We start from the raw sequence: 25865 nt of genomic DNA, 5'->3' as shown, positions 1-25865 counted from the left end.
AGAATGTCTCTTCCAAAATTGTGAATTCTATGGCCCCTGGGTCAGGGGTTGTGGTGTTAGGGTGGGGCTCTATTAATTATATAGTGAAAATGCATAAATTCTTTAAAAATCTCCTCCTCTGCTTCTGGGTATTAAACCAATGAACTATACACATAGTTATGATGAGAAAGGTATGCTTCTTCCCAATTTGTGAATTTCATGGCCCCTGGGTCAGGGGTTGTGGTGTTAGGGCGGGGCTCTAATGATTATATTGTGAAAATGCATTAATTCTTCGGAAATTCTTTTCCTTTTTTCCTGGGTAATATGCAATCATCTAGGTACATATCTACGATGAAGAAAGGTGCCTCTTCCAAAATGGTTAATTTCAGGGCCCCTGGGTTAGGGGTACGGGGGGGGGGGGTGTTACATAATCTGAAAATACTAATCTACCTCTGGGTATTAAGTAAGCAAAGTAAGCGTGCTTATTGTACAGTTATGATAAATAATGATGCCTCTTTCAAAATTGTGAATTTCATGGCTTTGGGTTTAAAACACAAACCAAATTCAATTGTTGGAAAGTTGTTACATGATACTCAGGTACCTAAAAGGCCCGTGGGCCTCTTGTTATTAAGCTGCAATCCATATATGTCCATACATATTTAAGCACTGAAAGAATTTGACGGCTTAATGTAATCATTAGTGTTTTCATATTAAAGGGGTAATTGTTGATTCCAATTGAAATGGTAAATTAATTGTTCTAATTTCAGGATCCTTTTTACTCACAAACCCTAACAACAAATATGGAACTGATATGCTACTTAATGGACGAGCCCCAAAACATGGAGAAATCATGAGACTTCCCCACCTTGCAAATACATTTAGGGTTTGTAATTCATTTTTTAAAATAAACTTACGCTGATCAAATCTAAATATTCTATTTAATAAAATGACATTAAATTAAAATTCACTTTGTAAGCAAACAATTCTAAAAAGAGTTCTAAGAACATCAGATGTGGTATCAGGTGCCATATAGAAAGAAAGTGTCGAACAGTCACACCGCAATGTGCCCTTTGTCATGATTGAGTTAACAGAAAAATTCAATATCCATGTCAATTTGTATGAAAGGCATTTTTCAACATTTGATATAAAATAAGATAGCATTGTCCACGGATTTTTACATTATTCCTAGATCATGATAAGGAACACGTTCGGTGTGACGGGTCGGCAGGCGATGCTCGCTCCTCCATGGCATATGATCCCAACTCTGTTTCGATGTCCTTATTTGCTCTGCTCCTGGTTTGTATTGTTTAAATGTACTTTAGAGCTTTTTGTTTGTTTTCTCCATATGTTTCATCTCTTGTGTGTCGAATCAACTCTGTGTGCAGGTGATTTTTATCTCCACATAAGGGAAGTTGATCGTAGAAAACTCATTTTTCATATTATTCATTGTGACAAGATCTTTTTGACATTGTCCTCAGAGTACGACCAAATTAAAAACAAACTTGACTTTTGGGCAGTTAGTACTAGGTCTATATTTCACAGGTATACATGTATTCCTTCCGACAAGACGTTCCTTATTTTTGATTCAGACAAATTTGACTATGTTTTGTCCTTTCAGCTCACCTGAGCTGAAAGCTCAAGAGAGCTTTTCTGATCACCCATTGTCCATCCGTAAATTTTTCACATTTTGAACTTCTTCTGGCCACTGGGGCAAGAGGGGGGATAGAATGGCAGATGTATTTCGTTGAAAATGAAAAATGACATCAATTCAGTATTTATAATATTCATTATAAATCTAAAAATAATAAATAGTGAATTGATAAGAATATAATATCAATTCACTATTTATTTTTACAATTTATGATTTTTTTGTTGTTTGTTTTTTTTGCAAAATTATTCTGTTATTAAAAGATACTGTGGAATGCTAAAGATTTGAACCCTAGCAATAGAAATCCTTATAATCACTTTCCTTTGAGATTAACACGCTTTACATTGCGCTAGACAACCCCTATAAGAAGCACTTTTTCCCTCTTCTTATCTCAAAGCAAAAAAAAAAAATTAGATAACTTAAGTTGAAAAGACAACCAATGTGTTCTTTATAACACATCTATTCGTTGAAACACATGACCCTTGGTTTGGTCTACATGATCTATGTTGCGTAGAACAAATGCAAACTTGATTTCATAATTCCTGAAAATGGTGACAGTTGATAGCCCAATTTTGATAAAATCAATTTATTTAATTATGCAATTTTTTTTAATTTTTAAGTATTATTAACTTAAAATATTTTAATTAAATATTTTAAATTGATATATTTTATACCGGTATTAAGACGTTTAATAAAATAGAAATAAATTCATTACAGCATAGATATGCTGAAAAAAAAATCCAGTCGATATGAATATTTAAGCTTGTCCTTCAGCTACATGTATTATATTGTACAGTGTATCTATTTGTTTTTCGAGCTGAAAAATGACCAGTTGTAAATAAATCTTGATGATTTGAAGTAAAGTTAGTACTTTTCCCTATTTAATTATAAATTAAGATGTATAAAGTGTATTTCGAGATATTTGCGATACGCAATAGGTCCTTTGTTTTTTGTTATTGAGTGTTATACCTGCAATATTCTCTTGATTATTATTATTATGTGTGTCCTATACCGTATTTTGCGTAGTGGTATAGGAGCACGAAAATCTAATTACAGTCCCTGTAGACAAGTCCTCAGAAATTGACTGAGTGTCCCAATGAAGGAAAAAAAAATCGGTCTCAGACCCCCACTGCACAATTAACAATAGGTTGTATCTAAACATGTGGAAAAAATTCTGAAGAGACCTAAGTAAAGAAGAAAAATTGAATTTGTAAAATTCAGAGATAGAAAGAATAAGCATTGTTGTTTTCATGCTGATTTAGAAAAAAACATGGAGCATGTGACGTAAACCATTGTTCTTCATCACATCAGGGTGTGTATGTTTATTGCAGCTTAAAAGAGGTAGACTGTAACTTATTATTTTGTTTTCTTAGAAGAAAATATAAATGGAAGTTTCTTGACATTTGATAAATGTCAAATAAATTGCCTTCTATATTTGACAATATTTAAGGAATGACTCTAATTCTTGGCCAAATTATTCGATTATAACCGCGAAGCGGATTGTAAAAAAGCGTAAACTGACCCAAACCAGGTTATAATCGAATAATTTGGCCAAGAATTAGAGTCATTCCTTATAATTTAATTTTAAAATAATTAAACAACTGTGGGTGTAAAATTGTGTTGCTTTTTATGAGTTCAAATTTGCCGCTCAATAATACATCCCTAGTAACGGAAGTGATATGAAACAAGGGGAGGTAATAACTGATACACAGATCTAGCAGCCATGATGTTTGTTTACACGAGGTAAGATCGAGCTACTGTTTGAAGTTAAAGGTACATTTACACCGTATACAACGGGTAACGCGGGGGAGTCGCTAAAAAGTATGGGGGAGTCGTTTTCAACGTATGGGGGAGTAGATTTTCACCGCTTTGGAGTCAGAAGAGATGTGGGTCACGTCTTTTTTCGGTATATATATGATGTATTTACAAAAAACAAATATCCCACGGAAGATGGCAATAGTTAAGCTTTATCGTGGTCATTTGTCCGGCTATCATATAGTCTAGTTTTCTCAAACACTTCGAAACTATTTGACAGTTTTCATATTTACTTTGATCGGGTAGTAAAAACATGCATGATTTGCACAATCTACGGCTTGCGTAGGGATTCTCATACCTAAAACAGCGAGAGAAAACGTTTATCTTTTAAATGCAACAACTTAAACTTGACTAGACTTTATAAAAATTAATCATTAAGACATTTTCTCTTCAGACAGTAACGGTTACGTAGGGGGGAGTCGTTTATGGGAAAGCACATCGCAGGGGGAGTCGCAAAATAAAGTCAAATGCATATACTTGGTGTTGTTTTCATCTCTTTTATACTGCCAATACCTTTTTATTTACTCGTAGATATCTATAAATCTATGTTTGGTTATTTAATCTGAAGTTACGAAAAGAGATTTTTTCTGTGGCTTTATCAGTTCCAGAAAACAATCAGCAATTTAGATTACATGAACAATTGGATAATATATCATCGGAGCACAGGCACGTAGCATCGTTTTTGAAAGTGGGGGGGGGGGGGGGGGCAACCAGAGAAATTTTTTTTTACTTACCTGAAAAAGTTGACATACAAAAAAAAAAAAAAAAAAACCAAAAATTAAAAATTTCCCAAGCTCGAAAATCCTATTTCGGGGGGTGGGGGTGGGGGGTGGGGTGGGGTGGGGGGGGTAGTGGCCAACTTTTTCAAAGCCAACTAACTATCACTTCCAATTTTTTTCGTACAATCCTTGATATCACTATACTATGGTTATAAAGTGGGGGGCCAACCATCCTATCAATGAACATTTACTATAGTAAAGGTTATGTTGGGAAAAAAAGTGGGGGGGGGGCAAGCCCCCCTGCCCCCCCCCCCCCCCCCCCGATTGCTACGTCCCTGGAGCACATGTGCTTGGGGACAGGACCCTCCCCCTCAGTAAGTAATGTGCGTACATGTATATCACAAAAATTCAATTCACGAATTCACGAACCCTCACTTCCAATATGAAAGCCTCTCCATAAAAAAAAGAACAACCCGATTAATAATTTGGAAAATTTCTTAATAATATCAAACATTTTTTATTATTGTTGTTGTAGAATACTTAAATTATAGTAACTATTATTTGCTAATGTGTAAATACAATTCGGTTGTCAAACTGTTGTAACCTCCTTTCACCAACCCATTTGTTTGCTTGTCAAAATTTTTCAGGTGAGTTGTTTGTAATTTTTGTTTGTTATACTTTTAAAAATTGTTACATAAATTTACACTTAAAAGAATAACCTTTCTACTGTTTTCATAAGTCAAATAGTCAAATAAATAGCTGTTTGACCGTGGAGCGAGATGTTGGACCTTTCGATGAGATATTGCACCATTTACGTCAAAGTGTGGGCGGGGTCAGCTATCAGAACCTTACGGAATTGACAGTTTTTCAATGCAGTGAGGGTTAACAAAAATTTCGTCATGATAATATCATAATAAAGAGTAAAATGTATAACAAAACATTTATCGAATGTGTTCTCTAGATCTGGCAAAACGTGTTTTGTCGACCCCTTGAACAAAACTATTTGCCTTCGGCCTAATCGTCTCGTGCTAACAGTTTGGTTCTTGGGTCCGACAAAACGCATGTTGCCCTCGAACCCAGTCTATGAATGTATAATGCTGGTTGCCTCAGACTGATTCTGGTACAACAACCCGCCATGCTGTGTTCACGAAACTGCGAAAGGGGGAGGGGTAAAGGGGGTAACATGTTCTGAGGAACTGTACATAGCTGGGGCAAGATAAGGGAGGGTATCATGATAATGAAATGTATATATTGAAGAAATATTTTCGTATTTCTTCTTTTCAAAGTTTGTGGTTAATTATTTTTACATTGACACTTCTCATTTTATTTATCATAGACATACATTTTCAGCGCTTTAGGTAATGTGCAATCCAGTCCCTTCTTCAGCATTCATTCTGTACATTTACCTATGTGTATTAACCTCAGATTATCCAAAATATTCTCAATTAACATACTAATTCGTTTGTGCCTGAAGATGTGTTACTATACTGAGTATATGATAAATAAATAATAAATTGTGAACCTAATCGTGAGAATATACCAGTTAAATTTAACCCCCTTTCCAAAGAAAACGTCAAGAGGCGTGAAGACGCGTCAGAGATCTGCCTTTTTCTTATTAAAAAAAAATGGTTGATATTATCTAGAAATTTTCCATATAATAAATCTGGTTGATTTTTTTTTATTGAGAGGCTTTCATATTGGAAGTGAGGGTTCGTGAATTCGTGAATTGAATTTTTGTGATAAACATGTACGAACATTACATACTGAGGGGGAGGGTCCTGTCCGCAAGCACACGTGCTCCGATTATATATAATCCAATTGTTCATGTAATCTAAATTGCTGATTGTTTTCTGGAACTGATAAAGCCAAGCCACAGAAAAAATCTCTTTTCGTAACTTCAGATTATTAAGTAAATAACCAAACATAGATTTATAGATATGTACGAATAAATAAAAAGGTATTGGCAGTATAAAAGAGATGAAAACAACACCAAGTATATGCATTTGACTTTATTTTGCGACTCCCCCTGCGATGTGCTTTCCCATAAACGACTCCCCCCTACGTAACCGTTACTGTCTGAAGAGAAAATGTCTTAATGATTAATTTTTATAAAGTCTAGTCAAGTTTAAGTTGTTGCATTTAAAAGATAAACGTTTTCTCTCGCTGTTTTAGGTATGAGAATCCCTACGCAAGCCGTAGATTGTGCAAATCATGCATGTTTTTACTACCCGATCAAAGTAAATATGAAAACTGTCAAATAGTTTCGAAGTGTTTGAGAAAACTAGACGTATATGATAGCCGGACAAATGACCACGATAAAGCTTAACTATTGCCATCTTCCGTGGGATATTTGTTTTTTGTAAATACATCATATATATACCGAAAAAAGACGTGACCCACATCTCCTCTGACTCCGAAGCGGTGAAAATCTACTCCCCCATACGTTGAAAACGACTCCCCCATACTTTTTAGCGACTCCCCCGCGTTACCCATTGTATACGGTGATTTATTAAATCTGGAATTTCCCATGAACCCAAATGACTGGAAATGAGGGGATTGTATGGATACAGATGATTCAGCTGGTTGTCAAGGGGGTGTGTCCTCATACCAAACCAGGTTATTAAGAAATAATTTGCATTCCTTTTTGGAAATCAACCAATGAGAGACTAGAATAGAAACAAAATTAAATTATTTTGTTATCTTTTAATTAAATAATTTGATTTCAAAGTGCTATAAAATTATGGCTATATTTATTAATTGAATAATTTCTTAATTTATCAATTAAACTGGGTTTTTGTTCTCAATACGTCCAGGAAACAAGAATAAAAGTACTGAAGCGCACCTAGATCATATCTTAATTATTCGAGAGAGATTGAAAGAGGGATTCTTGTCTTGTTTCTGACTAGATGAAATATATTTTCAAAGTACATTTGCATAAAATTAATATCTTTTATATTAAGATTTAAGGGATTTAAAAGATTATGTTTTTCTTTACTCATCAAAAGCGTACAACTTAAAACACAAATGGTGAACTGAGTTTGAAGTCTAGCAGGGGCTGTATTTTTGGCGGAATGGTGGTATAAAAATAGCTCTTTTTCTGATTTTCACAAGTAAAGTTAAAAAAGTCCAAACAATCAAAGACTTCTAAAAACTTTTTTATGTAATTCAAATTATAAGTAATGGTTTTAAGTTTTAACATTTATGAAATAGATATTATTTTCCAAAAAAATGATATCTTCTTGGCTTTTTTTGAAAACTTCAGTAAAACAGAATTGAGCAAAAAAAAGTAAAAAGTGTACCTTGGAAATTATATGCATTATGTTCTAGTATCTTTTACTACTTAGTAATGTTATATATACGCATGAAACTGTTGCCCTGCTGAACACCTATCTACTACATTTCATTTTTAATGCATCTGAGTAGCTCTGGTGATAGATTCAAAAGCAATACTAATGGTCAGATATATAGCTGCCAATTTGTTATCATCTTCATTTTAATTTATATTAAGTTATGTTAGTGTCTACCATTAAGGAAAGATTCATTTTAAAGTGCATAAAAAATGATAGATTTAATTATTATTTCATAATGTATCATTTAAATCGTGTCTTTCTTTTTCTCAATTCATCCAGGAAACATGAAGCAAAAGCAACGAGATCAATCTTAATTAATCGAAATCGAGGGATTTTTGTCTTGTTTCTGACTAGATGAAATTTTAAATATTCAAAGTATATTTCTTGAAAAGTATTTTACATAAGATGCAAGGGGTTCAAACTATAATGTTTTTCTTTACTCCTCATAAGGATACATCTTAAAACAGTATTGGCGAACTGAGTTTGAAGTCTAGCAGGGACTACATTTTCGGCGGAGTGGTGGTGTATGAAAATAGCTCTTTCTGATTCTCACAATGAATTAAGCTTAAAATTTTGAAAAAGTGAAAGACGTTAAACAAATCTTATGAACTCAAATTATTAGTTGTGAATTAAAGGGGCATGGACACAGTTTCAACTAAATTTTTAAACCAGTGGTAATGTTTACAATTCCTACCTAAGGCATCATCTATTGACTAGCAAAATTTTGAACATAATTTATTGATTAACAAACAAGATACAGAACTTAAAGTTCTTCATAATGTAAACAAGGCTCGTGCCTTGTTTTTGTTTACATATAGAAAATATCATATTTATCATATCATTTTTCATATATATCATATTTAATGAAATTCAGCAAATCAATAGTAACTGTCGAATCATATTTAAAATTATCTTTTATTTGAAATTTTCTACTTTGAACGAACATATATTAGTATATTAACCTGTGTAAACAAAAACATGACACACACCTTGTTTACATAACAAAGGTTTGGAGCTCTGAATCTGTCTTGTATCTGGACAACTGACGTTCAAATTTTTGATGATCATTAGAAAGACCCTAGTAAGATATTTGTAAAAATGGAAATATAAATTTTGAAATTTTAGCTGAAACTGTGTCCATGCCCCTTTAAAGTTTTTTTTTTTATAAATTTTAAAAGAATCCCTCCTTAAATAATTACCTTGAGATAAATCATTAAACATTAAATAATCACACAAAAATAAAACATACTTTATGCTTATTTAACTGGAAGGGGTTACATGTAGGTAGACGTTTGAGAATCACATGGTTTAAAATTAGAGGTTTTATTGGTTGCAGTATATTGAGTATCGGCAGAGGGATTACATAACAAGAGTAACGGTCTGTGTCTTGAAAATTATATGCGTTATGTTCTAGTTTCTTCTACTACTACATAAACATGGTACGCTCCTTTTCTTTGCTGAAAACTTTATTTCACATGCCATTTTAGGGCATCTGAGTAGCGCAGGTGATAGATTCAAAGGCAATACTACGTGTCTGATCAGATAATGGCTGCCAATTACACTTAGTAGCATGTTCATTTTAATTGATATTAAGTGATGTTAGTGTCTACAATGTAAGAAAGATTAACAAATTAAAATAATTGTTGCACACCTCCTACTTAGAGTAAAGGGTAACTTAAACGACATCTTTGATGAAAATCCTCTTTAAAGTGTTAATTTAAAATAACATTTTATGTCATAAGTCGATTGAAACAAAGTACATAAACCTTTGGGGCACGTTTAGCTTATTTTTTAACAAGGGGAGATCGACATGTGAGGAGATAAGGCTGTTTAACCTCTTGATCATCTGTACATGAACTAATTCTGTTTGCCAACTTCTTCTGATTAATTAGATTTAAAGACAATGACGCAAAAAGTGAAAGTTGATAAGAATAGAACCAAACAAGTTGTTTGAATCTTGAAAAAAAAAACCAGGTTTCAGAAATTGCTTAGATCAGAACCTAAAAAGGTAATTTATAGAAAAAATATTTTTGGTTCAAGACAAATTATATGCTTCACACCCTCCTTCTAGGCGTGCGCAATTCTTTATATTGTTGAACACGAAATAAACCCTGGATCCTGACAACCATACTACACAACTAAAAAGGACAGCGACGTTTAATAATCAATTAATTTATCAATTTGTGATATGACCTTTGAAAAAATGGGATTAAAATACTTGTCGGAAAGACACAAGTGTTTTATCATAAAAGTTTATTCTAAGGATATAATGGTCCTTACACTTTGTTTGTATTTTACAAAAAAGTAATATTTTTACACATACATGTATATATTTTTTCACTTTTTAGTCATTGGTATTTCCTAATCTGACTTGCCCCTCTTCTTAACAAAGCACGGTTTCTTTATTACAGATTAAGTATATATATTTGAATAAATTACGTATTTTTACAAGGACTTCAAATTTAAATTTGAGAACAAAGGTAAATTCAATATTTTAATGCTTGTATAGTTGAATTAAGTACTTTATTTTATTAAGTTGCTAATGAGCAATATCGAAATATCAAAAGTTGAGGTTAACTAGAGAAGACATACATGTGATCATGATAAAAACGTTGTTTATATTTTTCGATCCTTATACAACACACATTTAAGGCACACCAATTCCAGCGTTTGAATCTACATTCACAATTTCACAATTATAATTTGTACTGGAATGGTATATTTACTGTGATATTCATATTAGTTTAATAACTATATTGTTCCAAAGCCGGCAAATACAATCAAGGGACGTATGTAAGATAATCTAATATACATCCTCATCCGTAGTCTGAAACAAAAAAGAGATGAAGGCTTGTGTATTCAAATTTTTTGAATACTTTGCTTGAAAAAGTATTATCTATATTGAACTTAAAGGTACCGTATGACAGCCACTGGATGTGATGTTGATATTTTGAATATTTCTGTCTAATCCTTCAGGAACTTGGCACTCAAGGGAAAGCAGGATTTTACTGTGGGAGAATAGCTAAAGCGATAACTGATGTAGTACAATACCATGGTGGTGTCATGACAACAGAAGATCTCGCAAGTCACGTGACCACCTTTGAGGAACCCATAAGTACTGACTACAAAGGTTATAAAGTTTGGGAGGTACCCCCAAATGGTCAGGGTATAACAACGCTGATAGCGCTCAACATACTGGAGGGGATGGATTTAAAAGGTATGAATTACCTGAGTACATGTACTTGTAAATTGAAGTACGAGGGCTGTTCAATAAATAATGTCCTGAACTGTATGTCATACAATACAGATATCATATGACATTAAACTTGACTTTCTCTCATTACTGAATCTTTACTAAATTTATAACAGTTTATGTGACCACTTTTCATCACATAGTTTCATCGTGAGAAGCTGGAAAACAAGGGCTATTCGAGACACTGCATTATAAATGAATGGTAAAAGTCAGTAAACTTGAATGAAAATAAAAGCTACATTAAAGCTGCTGTAAAACTTGTTAAAAAGCCCAAAGAAATATTCACTGAAATATATGATATTTACAGCAACCGATGCCTGTTTTATAGACAAATGAGCAGGTGGATTTCAATGATAAAGAATTATATAATGGGCATCAAAGATGGGTACCCTCCTTGCAAACAAAAATTATAAAAACTTATGTACTGTTTGCCAAATTTCAACAAATAATCACTGATGATGTATGATTGGATTTAAGACACATAGCAAATTTGATAGACATCATTTCGGGAGTAGTTTACACTGTTTTAAAGAAACGTTTGACGGTAAAACAGCTTGGTACTCAAAGGTCACCCTATATTTTGAAAAATGAGTGAAAACTACAGCGTGTACGAAAGTCTTAACAATTATTTTAAAATATCAGTAATTGTAGTTATCTACGGTTGTTTTATATTCAAACAGATATTGGAACATGAATCTATTGCTTAAAATCATCAAAACAAAATTTACCTTAAGATGTACTTGATAAAAACGGCGAAGGCTGACAAGAGCAAAGGTATGCAAAAACACAAAGACAGATTAATATGAAATTTTCTTAAATATTGGTGGTATTGTTGTTCAAATTCGTATTCGGGGAGACAGTTTAATATCTGGAGGAGTCTAGAAAGCAATTTTTTTGCAAAAAAAAATCAAAAAGTTTATTAGAGGAAGGACCCAGAATCAGGAATCCACTACATTGAATTTCATCACGACAGCGTCTAAACCCACATGCCCTGAAGAGTAAAGGGGTTTTCGGGATAAACAGAAAGTTAATGTTTTTTTCACATTAACAATATTTGCCAGATCTTTGACCTTTTGACTTGTTTCTGTTTCCAAACTTGAAAAAACAGCTTTCAGAAGGGAAAAAACAAGTCCAGGAAATCATTGGATCTGTCATTTTCCAGTATACTAAGGGTCATACCCAAAAATGAATTCTAAAAACAATCAGAAATTGGATAAAAAAATGTTACGGACATGTGTTTTAATAAAAAGAGATTAATAAGTAAAATCATGAAGACTAAATCATTGAAAAGCGTCTTTTGCTTCTTTCTGAGCACCGAGGATATTATTTATTGAACAGCCCTCGTACATGTACCTATACTTTCTAAAAATGATGAAAGAAAGGGTTGTAGAGACAAGAGTGCAAATCCTGGTGGCTTCCTTCTATCTAAATTCATCAGCCTTGTTAAAATCAATCTTTTTTGAAAAAATTGGGTCATCATAAGGATCCTGACTGTTAACACGTTTTTTCGCGTTTTATCAGGCTGTACATAAAATTTGCAAAAAATATTTGCTTTCATTAGCTAACCTGAGCTCAAGTGATCTTTTCTGATCATATTTTGTCCGTCCGTCTGTCTAGCTGTCTGTCTGTCCGTCCATCCGTCTGTAAACTTTTCACATTTTCGACTTCTTCTCAAGAACGTCCGTCTGTCTAGCTGTCTGTCTGTCCGTCCATCCGTCTGTAAACTTTTCACATTTTCGACTTCTTCTCAAGAACCACTTGGTCATTTTTAACCAAACTTGGTACAAAGCATCCTTGGGTAAAGGGGAGTATAAATAAATAAAATGAAGGGCCAAGTCCCTTCACAAGGGGAAATAATCAAGATTGGGATCATTAATGAATCTTCTCAAGAACCACTTGGCCAGGAAAGCTGAAACTTATATGCAAGCATCCCGGGGTATTGTAGATTCTGAATTGTTGAAATCATGACCCCCGGGGGTTGAGCTGGGCCACAATAGGGAATTAAAGTTTTACATAGAAATATATATGAAAAATCTTTTATAATCTTCTTCTCAAGAACCACTGGGCCAGGAAATCTGAAACTTATGTGCAAGCATCCCGGGGTAGGGTAGATTCTGAATTATAAAAACCATGATCACCGGGGGTAGGGCAGGGCCACAATAGGGAATCAAAGTTTTACGTAGAAATATATAGGAAAAATCTTTAAAAGTCTTCTTCTCAAGAACCACTGGGCCAGGAAATCTGAAATTTATGTGGAAGCATGCTGGGGTATTGAAGATTCTAAATTAATCAAATCATGACCCCGGGGATAGGGTAAGGCCTCAATAGGGAAACACAGTTTTACATAAAATAAATAGGAAAAAATCTTTAAAGAACCAATGGGCCAGAAAAGCTGAAACTTATGCGAAAACATCCTGGGGTAGTGTTGATTTTAAACTGTCCAAATTATCACTCGTGGGGTAGGGTGGGGTTCCAATATGTATTACTATGGGGAAATCTGGTAAAGAACATCATGATCAAAGCTACGCAGGTGAGCGATGTGGCCCATCGGCCTCTTGTATGTTATTTAAGTATTGAGTACTCGTTTACTGATCAATAAAAGGGTTCAAAACACATTTGACCAATCGATAGGAGATACTTACTCCCCTTAGGCACCTGATCCAACCTGGTTTTCTCATAGGTCCGTCTTTTGTCCCTGATACTGATTCATTTTGTTTGGAGGATTCTCCGATGTTTTGTGTTTTGAAATCATTAGGATATAGGGATGGAAGTTAACTACTGTTAACTGATTAAGAGTCGACTTTATTTCTGAATGCAAAAGCAAGCAAGTGTTGTCTTTCCATGTAGACGTTTTGGAATAAAAATTACTCCAAAGGAATATAAAATATAATGGCTTAAATATTGGGAGCACAATTAGTGTCAATCGGTTTTCCAAATGATTGTAGGAAGACTAAATTAATGTGGTTAAGGACAAGCCATTTTTAATGCCAATCAATGAAATGCTGCTAATCACAAGCGAGATAATTTAATAATGTTTGAAATTCCACAGAACTGAACAGTTTTAAAAAAGAGTTAATCGTTCAAGAAAACGTTTTAGCTAAAAAAAAAAAGGTGAAAACAAGAGCTGATAGACCGATCCTTCTATCCTTTAGAATAAGCATTAAAGTGTTTTTATATTTTCATAATAATAAAGTATATTCTTTTGTGCATATGTCTACGAAGCCAAGAACTACTCAGAACAGCAAAAAAAAATTATAGGTGTATATCAGTTAATTGTTGACTGTCTTCATAAAATGGAAAATATTTTTCGGGAAAAAATTCCTTTGTCGTTCCTAGAAACTAAGTAATACCAATCTTCACTTTTTATTAAACCAAAGAAATTCTTAGTAGTTATTGTTTACTATACATTTTGAAAGTAATGTGTCTTGAGGTCAAAATATATAAAGGATGACTGCCTTTAAAGATTTGGGAAATTTGCGTCATAATAAACTTTAAAAACAGACATTTTTCTTTTAATTGCAGAAATGATCAACATCTAATCTACAACTTTACTTAATTACAATAATTAGAAGTATGTATTTACGGTGTACAAATCTGTTTACTAAGGCGGGGATCAACACAATTTCTTCAATCTCCGTACGATAATGAGGACGCCCACTTTTTTTACTGACGTTATACATAGTCAGCGCAAGTTTGTCTATTGTTCCCCTTTGCACAGTAGTTGTATATTTGCGTTAGTAATGTTGTGTAAAAAGGAGAATAATAGACAAACATGCGCTCATTGTTTAAAAGAGAAAAAAATACTGCTTCTTCTTGCACTCGGTCTCTCTGTTGTAACCAAGGGCTGTGACACATTAAATATTATAATTCACCACGTGATATCTTTCCTCAGGTAGTTTTGTGAATACAAAATTCCGTCATGTGACTTATTGTTAGCAAGTTTTGTGCTAACTAGGACACTGTACTCGAACACGTTAGATAGTAAGTCACCGATTTAAAACATTCTTTAATTACATGGATGGTCTAATACTCTTAAAGTCTTTGTAATTAATGTACTTGTACCATACATAATAATAGGAAGATGAAAAATACAGATTTCGTATTTTTTAATACAAGTCATTGTTATTCATCCAGTCGAATTTTAGTTCCATTCTTATATGTTAGCTCCGCCTTTCATGCATACATAATGTTCAATCAAAGGCAGGTAAGTGTGAATGATCTGTATTTGGAAAGCCGTAAGGACAAAAACGTGAAATTAGTCATTACATTATAGTCTAAAATCATTTTTAAACATTTAAATTGTGTGCCAAATTGACTGACAGACTTCTGTAATAAATATATAAAATTGAACTTGGGTCAAGATTCAAAAGCAACAGAAGCAACCGAAAAAGACCCCAGACACAATGTTAAGTGCAGTCATCCTTTATTCAAGTAAATTTTTTCCTTGAAAATGTCAGTTTGTTATTTACAAAATTAAGTTTCTGATGATTCCTTTTTATGCAATTAATGGAATTCATTTTTGTGATAAATGTTTATTTAATTCATTTACATTGAAAGTAAAGTGTTTCGAGGTCAAACACATATGGTAAATACAGTATGCTAGTTAACAAAGCAGAATCACTTTAGAAATCTTCTTCTCAAGAACCACTGGGCCATAAATGCTGAAACTTAAGTGGAAGCATCCTGGGGCAGTGTTGATTCTAAATTGTTAAAATCATGACTCGGTGAGGGGGGAGGATATGGCCACAATAGGTATTACAAGGAGAGAATTCTGGTAAAAAAGAAAACGGCATCTCCAAATTACTCAGGTGAGCGATGTGGCCCATGGGCCTGTTGTTTAGAAGAAAATGATCAATTTTTCCCTTTTGAAATGTATAAAATATTGTAAAGTTAGAATCCCTTTTTCCATGCTGGTTGCACACAGAGCTGTTTTTTTTTTCAGTGAAATGTTTTATGCTGGTTCCGAAATATCTTTTTAGCTCACCGGAGCCAAAGGTTAAAGTGAACTTTTCTGATTACATTTTGTCTAGCCTCCGTCTGTATATCTAATCTGTAAACTTTTCACATTTTTGATAACTACTAGGCCAATTTCAACCAACTTTTCAACCAATTTTCTCAAAGGATTAATATAAATATATAGGGAAATATCATTTAAAATCTTCTTCTTAAGAACAGCAAAGCCCTGATTGATCATATTTTATATGGAAGCATCCTCAGGTTGTGTAGATTCAAATTTGTTTAAAGCATGACCGCTGGGATGGGATGGGACCACAATGGACGATTTAAGTTTTACATAGGAATATATAGTGAATTCCTTAAAAGTCTTCTTTCTGGAATACATCTGACCTACTAAGCGGTGCCCTGCATGGAAATTACACCGCCAAATCTAACCACCGAATACTACAATACATTTGGGATTTTCGGATTGGCAGGGAGGATTACACAAATTTATACGGATGCATCCTCAGGTTGAGTAGATTCAAATTTGTTCAAATCATGACCCCTGGGTAGGGTCGGGCAACAATGGGTGATCAAAGTTTAACATAATACATAGGAAAATTCTTTTAAAGTCTTCTTTCTAAGAACAGCAAAACCATGATTGGACATATCTTAATGCAAGCATCCTCAGGTAGTGTGACAGTGGGAGGTATCAAAGTTGGGCATAGGGATAGAGAGGGAAATTTTTTTTTCTTAAGAACAGAAAAGCGATAATTAACCATATTGATATGGAAGCATCCTCAGGTAGTGTAAAATCATATTGGTTAAAATGAGGGCCCTTGGGGGTAGGACTGGGCCACAAGGGGGGGGGGTCAATTTTTTTTCAAATGAATAATAGGAAAAAAATCTGCTCAAGAACAGAAAAGTCATTTATTATATTGATATGGAAGCATCATCAGGTAGTTTCAAATTCAAGCCCCCCTGTCCAGGTAAACTGCAAAACTGATTTTTGCTCTTTTCCCTAGCAATTGTACTCAGGTGAGCGATGTGGCCCATGAGCCTCCTGTAAATTACTATTTTTGGTGACAAAACAACGAAATTTTATGCCCACGAAATTTTGTGCTTCTACAGTATCTCTTATAAAGTGTTTCTGCTTAAATTCAGCAAAAGTTTAAGAATTTTAAATAATTTTAGCTTACCCGAGCCGAGGGCTTTGTCCGTTGTCTGTCGTCGTTGTCTATGTAAACTTTTCACATTTTCATCTTCTCAAGAACCACTTGGCCAATTTCAACCAAACTTGCCACAAAGTATCCTCGGGTAGAGAGGGATTCAAGTTCCTTCAAATGAAGGACCAAGCCCTCTTCCAAGGGGAGATAATTATGAATTAGTAAAAAATTAATGGCATATTTTAAAAATCTTCTTCTCAAGAACCACTGGGCCAGGAAAGATGAAACTCATGTGGAAGCATCCTCCTGTAGTATACATTCAAGTTTGTTCAAATCATGACCCCCCGAGGGAAGGATGGGGCCACAATGGGGCATCAAAGTTTAAAATAGGAATACATAGGAAAAATCTTTAAAAATCTTCTTGTCAAGAACCACTGTGCTAGGAAAGATGAAAGTCATATGGAAGCACCCTCAGGTAGTGTAGATTCAAATTTGTTCAAATCATGACTCGCGGGGCCACAATGGCCGATCAAAATTTTACATGGAAATATATAGGAAAAATCTTAAGAAAGAACCACTGGCCAGGAAAGATGAAACTCATGTTGAAGTATCCTCAGGTAGTGTAGATTCAAGTTTGTATTCAAGTTTGTACAAATCATGACCCCCGGGGGTAGGGAGAGGCCACAGGGGCTGATCAAAGTTTAACATAGGAATATATAGGATTTTTTTTTAAATCTTCTTCTCCAGAACCTCTGGGCCAGTAAAAATGAAACTTATATGGAAGCATCCTCAGGTAGTGTAGATTCAATTTTGTTCAAATCATGACCCCCGGGGATAGGGCGGGGCCACAACTGACAATCAAAATTTTACATAGGAATATACTGGAAAAATCTTTTTCAATCTTCTGTGCCAGTGAAGATGAAACTTAGGTGGAAGCATCCTCAGGTAGTGTAGATTCTATTTTGTTCAAATTATGACCGTCGGGGGTAGGGCGGGGCCACAACTGACGATCAAAGATTTACATAGGAATATATAGAAAAATTCTTCTTCTCAAGAACCACTGGGCCAGAAAAGATGAAATTTATGTGAAAACATCCTCAGGTAGTGTACCAGTAGATTCAAGTTTGTTTTAATCATGCAGGGCCACAATGGACGATTTAAGTTTTCCTTAGAAATGAATACATCGGAAATTTTTATTAAAACTCTTCTTTTTAAGAACCACAAAGCCATGATTGGTCATATCTTTATGTAAGCATCCTCACATATGTTGATTCAAGTTTGTTCAAGTCAACGGGATATAGGGGTTGGGTAGGGTGGGCCACGATTGGGGATCAAGGTTTTGCCCAGAAATATCAAGGAAATTTTTTTCCCAACTACAGAAAAGCCATGTTTAATCATATTGATATGAAGGCATCCTCAGGTAGTACAAAGTCATACTAGTTCAAATGAGGGCTCCTAGGGGTAGGGCTGGGCCACAATGTTGGGGGGGGGGGGGGGCAAATGAATATATAGGAAAAAAATCTGATCAAAAACAGCAAAGGCATTTGTTGTATGGAAGCATCATCAGGTAGTTGGTAGTTTAAAATTCCAGACCCCCCCACCCCCTTGTAAATTTCTCAATACTGAAGTGATTTCTGCTTTTATTTCCTAGCCAGTGTGCTCAGGTGAGCGATGTGGCACATGGACCTCTTGTCCTAAATTAATGTCATCATTAACTTCATATGCTGATACATATTGATGTAAGCAATTGAACTGCATCACCATTCAAGATATCCTGATCAAATTTCATACACTAATACAAATTTTTATGTTCTAGTTTTTCAAGTGTTTGCTGTAATTTTATTTATTGGTTAACTGTTTGGTAATTGGTAATTTTATTCGAGAGATATTGACATCTACTGAGAGATTTTGAATTTAAACTTAAGAAAGCGAAGGCGTAGTGGTTGTGTACGAGTTGGATTTTTATTCCCGACCCTTTTTCAAACTTCTAACGTTTGGGTAGCGCCTTCCATAAGAGGTAAAAACTATCAGGTCCTTCCGATGGATATGACTTGATAAAATAAAGTAGTAGTAGTAGTATTTATTTGGTATCATAAGTATTTCATCTAGTCCAAAAGCTCCCACGTTTGGCGCGAAATTATCAATAGTGGCCCGCCTTTTATAATTCTGAGACAGGTGTACTGTTGCAAATGTATACAAAAGTATATTTAGAACAGTGCTCCCAATAGCTTAATGGTTTGCGCGTTAATAGATCACGTAGTAATTACGTTAATAATGCTCTCATGTAGGGGAAGGTGCTAGCATAATGATCATAATAAAGATCCGTCACTGTTATGGCGATATAAGCGCTATGGCCGACTCAAAAGCTGAGGATATGTCTATGCACGAGTGAAACATTCTAAAATAAGAATAATGCGTGTATTATCTATGTTGCTTAGCTATTACAGAATTATATATTGACGCCTGGAATTTAAACCTTGCTTGCAAATTCGGTTAAGAGTTCTACCAACACATTGGTTGGTATAAAATATATGAAATTTCTTCTATGTGTTTGTTTTCTTTCAAAATTTGCTCACGTCCTAGAAATACATTCGATGTCCTGCTCACTTCTGGGTAAAATCTACTTTGTTTGCACCGATGTATCCAATGTATTGGATACCAGAATTTTCATATTTCGAAGTCATTAATAATTAATGCTAAAAAATGACAAGGTTTTCTGATAGAATAACAAAATAATAAATAATCGCTTTATTAAAATTATATATTGTAGTTTTTAATATCATGATTTTAGGAATGGGTCACAATTCTGCTGAATATATCCACAATATAGCCGAGGCATTGAAAATTAGTTTTGCTGATACAACATGGTTCTGTTCCGACATGTCCCAAGTAGAGGTTCCCACATCTCAACTACTATCCAAAGAGTATGCTGCCAAGAGAAGGGGACTGATAAAGAATGATAGGTAGGTAATTCATAATGGGAACTAAAATCAAACAGAAAATGGATAAAATATGAAAATAAGTAACTGTTATCAAGCTGGAAAGTTCATTTACACAATATAAATTGAGAGATCGGCAAGCAATCTTTCAAACTACCAGAGGTTGGATCAGGTCTGATGCAGTACATGTACTTAAAGTTCACGTTCTAAGGATGAAATATCCATATGATATTTTAGTCAACCAAGATGAGTTCCTGAAACAGTTTCCTGAACCTAAACCTCATTAAAATCCAAAAAAGATGCGAACTTCAAGTGATTTTGTGAATATAAAATCTGAACACGATTCATAAAAAGAATTTTGTTCACCATATTTGTTCGATATCTCGCCATATCTGCAGGCCCCTATAAACAGAGCGGGTCACTTAGTCACTGTTAAGTGTAAAGAATTGTCGCTGGTTTGCTATACAGTGACAAAAAAATAACTGTGTATTTCTTCCAATGCAGGAAAGTAAGATATCAAAGAAAGTACAATAGTTGTACAGATCAGTGCAATACTAGTATATAAACACAAATACACGTATGTAACTGCAATCAAATGTAAACAAAGGTAATGCAAGATAACCAGCACGAACACGGGTCGCCATTCCACGCCGATACCCGAGACAGTAAAGCAGTCAGGTGTAACGAATGGGAAGAGTATACCCTGGTGTTGATGTATTGTAGATAATGATATCAAAAATGGAATATGCCTATTTACGAGTCGTGCTCAGCTTAAATTTCGTCATGTGACTAGTAAGACAACATGCAGAAACAAAAGTCCTACCAAAGATGCATTTCCGTTTCCAGCAAATGCTTTGTTTCATTTTGCATTTGATTTTTGTTTGCTTTTTGTTTTCTCCCTGCATTATACAGTGCATCAAGTGGTTTCCGTCGAGGCAGTTTTAGCGTTGGGAATGATACTGTGTATTTTACCACGGCAGACAAAGAAGGCAATGCATGTTCCTTTATCAATAGCAACTTCATGGGGTTCGGTACGGGCTTCGTACCTGAGGGATGTGGCTTCACCCTACAAGTAAAGCTTATACCTGTCAATATATGAGTACAGTAAAATGAAGGTCTGCAAGATTAACCATTTTTAGCTTTTCTGAGCCAAAGGCTCAAAAAGCTACTACATGTGATGCTATGACCATTTGTGCGATGTGTGTAAACCTTTTAGAATATGGGCCATAACTCAAGAACCACTTGGCCAATCATTGTCGAATTTGTTACAGGGTACATGTATCTTTGGCCCAAGGGCTATTATTTTAGAAATATGGGTCACAACTCAAGAACCCATCGGCCAATGATTGTCGAATTTGTTACAGGGTATCCTTGGCCCTAGGGCTACCATTTTTACAAAAACTAAGGTTGAGACTTTTAAAGAAGGGGAGATAATCAGATAAATAATCCAAAAGTACTGGTTGCTAATAAACTTCTATAAAACCACGAGGCAGATTATCACCAAACTAAATGCATCTTAGGACTTCACATCATGTTAAATCAAAAGTAGGTCAAAGTGTCCTACTTTTTTAATTTTGCAGGCATTCGTTATCAGATTGATTTGGAGGCATATTTTGGACACTTTAAGGTCTATGATCATCAAACTTTTTCAGTTGATACATCGTGGACCCTTGAACAACGTCAACAGAAAAGTAGGTCACTTTGACCAAGTTTTTTTTTAATTTTATGGCTTATCATTTCTTAACATTTAAGGTCATAATTTCGGGTACTGAGAGGTTAAAGGAAACGTCGGGTCTAGAATAACTTTTTGATATTTCATTCATTGAATGGTCATTAATGATTTTACCTGATACTGCCATTTGTTTTTATTTAATTATAAAGAAATAAGATACCAAAGTTATGAGTGCACTGGCTGCTGGAGGCTACCATGTTGAGAGAAAGTTATCGTGCTTGCTAAATATTTCCTACAATCCTCACTTTTATGACGTATTGGGGACACATTGGCTCTAAGTGTAAATATGTCGGAATCAAGTATGCCAATTAAGTGCTTGCAATTTAACTTTAGATCTGAGGTAATAAAGAAAATATAATTTCACATTCTTATGATTCTAGTGTTTCAGAATTCAGGAAAATAAAAGAAGGAATTAATAATAAAAAGCCATAAACTGGTCAGGATTCGACTTTTATTAAAAACTTAGATGCAAAGGTTGTATATTTTGCTTGATTTTAATTCAAACGTATTAAAGTTCAAATATGTCCAAGAAGGATGTTAATCTATCTCCTATAAATAAACAATTGCTTGAATCAGCTTATTTCTGATATAAGGAATTTTATTTCTCTGTAGTCATAAACACATTTAATCTATACATCTGGGATTTAATCTGTCTCCGCTACGTCAGCAGCGTCCATGATAAGGTTTTCCCCATGCTTCTCCTATTAAGCTATCAGAACCAAATTTAACTGCTGTTATCAGCAGTGCAGTTTTATAAGATGCAGCTTTTCTTTTTATATGAGAGGTACAGTTTTATATATAGAAATTAAAATTCTGAACAAACGTTCCCTTTAAGAATCAGGTCTCATTGACCTACGTTTGAATGTTTACGGCTGTGTTTAGATATCTCAGGTAAAAATTGGCTTAGAATCATTCAAACTTTGTCAGTTGATGTATCCTGGTCTTCGGAGAACGTCAACCAAAAGGTAGGTCACGGTGACGTTTTATGGTTTTATGGTTTTATGGCTATATTTAAATAATTTTTCTAAGAATCATTAATCTTCACAGTAATCGACTACTCACGTCACAATGACCTACTTCGGATTTTTGTTGGAAAATTTGAAATATTTCGGGTACTTAGAAGGTTACAATCGTCAAACTCTGTCAGTTGATGCATCTTTGGTCCTCAGAAAATGAGTGAAATAAAAAGTAGGTTAGATTGACGTACTTTCGGAATTTCAAGGCATTGTTTAAATATTCAAATAGAGTCTTAATATATCAAACTTTGTCATTTGAGGCATCTTGGGTCTCAAAGGATGTTTACCAAAAAGTAGGTCTCTGTGACCTACTTTTGAAGTCGAATTATTATATCGTTATATTTCAGATTAAAAGGGCTTAGAATCATCTCACTTGGTGTGTTGATGATTCTACGCTCTCATTGTGTTTGAACCAAAACGTGGGTCATGATGACCTACTTTTGGAATTTAAAGGCTTTATTCAAATATTCAGGATACTTAGAGGCTTCATATAGATTGTACAATTTATCAGAAGGGCGATTAAAGGCCCTTGAACCCCTTGTCTTAATAATTTACTAAGAATTATACTATGATTAAAGATTAAAGGTTTATTATAGTTATGTATAGTACATTTACGTAAATAATTGGATAATCTACACAGATTAACATATGTAGAACTTTACTTTTTAACTTTTTTGAAATATTTCTTTGATTATGAATTACTGATATAAATTTTAGAAATAATATGTTTGTGCAAGTGAATTTTTTTTCATATGAAAAATTTGCATTTATGACTTAAAAGTTATAAAATACATTTTTAGTATAACTAACAATTTAATATGCATGAAAAAAATATTTTGGAATCAATAGAACATATTAAAATTTGGATGTTATGAATACAATCATGAGCCGTGCCATGTTGGATTGTCACAATGACGCGTTTGCAAATTTGTGTAGCGTATATGTATTATGTATGGATTTCTTGATGTGGTAGCGGGTATGATACTCTCGATATAATATTTTTTATCTCTAGAATAGGGGCTTTGGATTTTCTTTGGACCCAAAACATCCTAACGTTATTGCCCCAAACAAACGACCATTCCATACAATTATTCCTGGCATGGTGACTGATACTGAAAGCAGTGAGTATTTGAGAAAGCTTTTACCCGCATTTACAATTAACAGTTTCATATTTCAATTTTACGACTGGATGGATTTTATCAGCAGCAAGAATAAAAACACCATTATCAAATATTTCTGAAAATATTTAGCAGAGACATTATTGTATTATTTCCTCTATCACTTATAGACGAATTTTTGGTGAGCTTTGGTGTAATGGGAGGGTTCATGCAGCCACAGGGACAGGTTCAAACGCTTTTAAACATGATTGAGTTCGGGATGGACCCCCAGAAGGCCCTAGACGCCCCCAGATTGTGTGTGGGAGGAAGCTACGGGTAAACAGTGGATACAAGAACTATTATCATCAAATCTATTCATTAAACGATTTTTTCAAATTTAAATTATTTTATTTCTAATAATTTTGAAAACGCGTGTTTGAGAATTATTATTAAAAAAAGTAAAGGGATAAATATTTTATGCTTCTGGAAGTTTTTTGAAATTTCATTCCCAAATTCATGTAATTTTGCCTCAAAAAACGCACCCCCTTTTAATTAAACAAGTACAATTACAACTTTTTCAATAATTTATTATTGCAATTTTAATTGAATTGCAGCTATGACAGTTCAGTTATTGCTGTGGAAGAGGGGATCTCCTCAGACATTGTACAAAAACTGACAAGTTTTGGTCACAGAGTTGAAGGTCCCGTTTGTGGAGAGAACAGAAGTCGTTTTGGTAGAGGACAGATTATTACAAAGGGACCTGTTTTCAGGGGTCGGGAATGTAGAAAAGAAGTCACCCCGACTCTGTGGGCAGGATCCGATCCTAGATGTGATGGAGTGGCGATTGGATATTGTGCTTGATTTCCTTCAAAGTGTGCAATATAAACAGATGTACATAACATGTAATAAAATCACAAAAATGTTTTAAAAATCATTTTTAGCTCACCTCAACGAAGTTGGGGGAGCTTATGTAATACCCTCGGCGTCGGTGTCGGTGTCGGTGTCGGCGTCGGCGTCCCAGGTTAAGGTTAAGTTTTTTGGAGCAGTTTTCTTTTTAAGTACTTCTATGTACTATATTGATTAGACATGCATGGAGGAAGCTTTAAGTGTGTTTCACTGTAACAGTCAAAGTTTCAGATGCTGCAATTTCAGCAAAGGAATGACCAGGTTAATGTTTTTGGAGCAGGTTAACATTTTTGGTGCAGTTTTTGGTGTAGGTCTCATTTCCAAGGAACTATAAGCCCTATGTTGACCAAACTTGCTTGGATGATACATCTAAGGATGCATACTACCAGGCTTGCTTCGGATGCTGAATCTGACCTACATTTTCCGGTTAAGTGAACAGGTTAAAGTTTTTGGTGCAGGTTTCATTTCCAAGTAACTATAAGCCCTATGTTGACCAAACTTGCATGGATGATACTTCTAAGGATGCATACTACCAGGTTTGCTTAGGATGCTGAATCTGACCTACATTTTCCGGTTGAGTGAACAGGTAAAAGTTTTTGGTGCAGGTTTCATTTCCAAGGAACTATAAGCCCTATGTTGACCAAACTTGCATGGATGATACATCTAAGGATGCATACTGCCAGGCTTGCTTCAGATGTTGAATCTGACAATTTCCGATTGAGTGAACAGGTTAAAGTTTTTGGTGCAGGTCTCATTTCTAAGATACTATGAGCCCTATAATGACTTAACTTGCATGGATGATACATCTAAGGATACATAATACCAGACTTGCTTTGGATGCTGAATCTGACTTACAATTTGTGGATGAGTGAAAATGTTAGTTTTTGATGCAGGTTTCATTTCCAATTAACTATGAGCCCTATAATGAGCAAACTTGCATGGACGATAAATCTTAGGATGCACACTAATGGACTTGCTTTGGATGCTGAATCTGACTTACAATTTGTGGATGATGAAAATGTTAAAGTTTTTGATGCCAAAAAACTGTAAAGCTTATATAACATTGTATAATGACCAAACTTGCACAAAATCTTCAAGGGATGCACACTAAATTTGCTTCAGATGTTGGATTTTAATTGCATTTTCAGATAATGGACCAGTTTTAAGTTTTTATATAGGTCTATTTCAAAAAACTGTAAAGCTTATATAATTGCTTAATTATTTTCATTTTTGAAATGTACACTTTTTGTTTGTTAATTGTGTGATTTGCATTTTCATGAAAGACAGTTTTAATTTTTTATATAGGT

The 25865-nt window shown here is 34.4% G+C and overlaps 1 protein-coding gene across 1 annotated transcript in view; it reads left to right on the top strand.

Moving 5' to 3' along the window:
• Positions 1 to 25525, top strand: part of LOC134248764 (glutathione hydrolase-like YwrD proenzyme) — a gene marked incomplete at its 5' end in the record, with an annotated part of 31221 nt that extends 5696 nt beyond the window's left edge. The window contains 7 exons of the mRNA XM_062731154.1: positions 747 to 862; positions 10488 to 10728; positions 19660 to 19831; positions 20720 to 20879; positions 23568 to 23676; positions 23844 to 23988; positions 24267 to 25525. Coding sequence (XP_062587138.1) covers positions 747 to 862; positions 10488 to 10728; positions 19660 to 19831; positions 20720 to 20879; positions 23568 to 23676; positions 23844 to 23988; positions 24267 to 24513 — 1190 coding nt within the window. The remainder of the gene's footprint in view (positions 1 to 746; positions 863 to 10487; positions 10729 to 19659; positions 19832 to 20719; positions 20880 to 23567; positions 23677 to 23843; positions 23989 to 24266) is intronic.
• Positions 25526 to 25865: the final 340 nt, after the last annotated feature.

The sequence above is a fragment of the Saccostrea cucullata genome, unplaced genomic scaffold (genome assembly GCF_032062105.1).
Source record: "Saccostrea cucullata isolate Sc308-1 unplaced genomic scaffold, CSIRO_AGI_Scuc_v1 ctg1954, whole genome shotgun sequence".
In the NCBI taxonomy this organism is placed as follows: domain Eukaryota; kingdom Metazoa; phylum Mollusca; class Bivalvia; order Ostreida; family Ostreidae; genus Saccostrea; species Saccostrea cuccullata.
The sequence above is the reverse complement of the archived record's forward strand: the minus strand, read 5'-3'. Positions and strand labels throughout refer to the sequence as shown.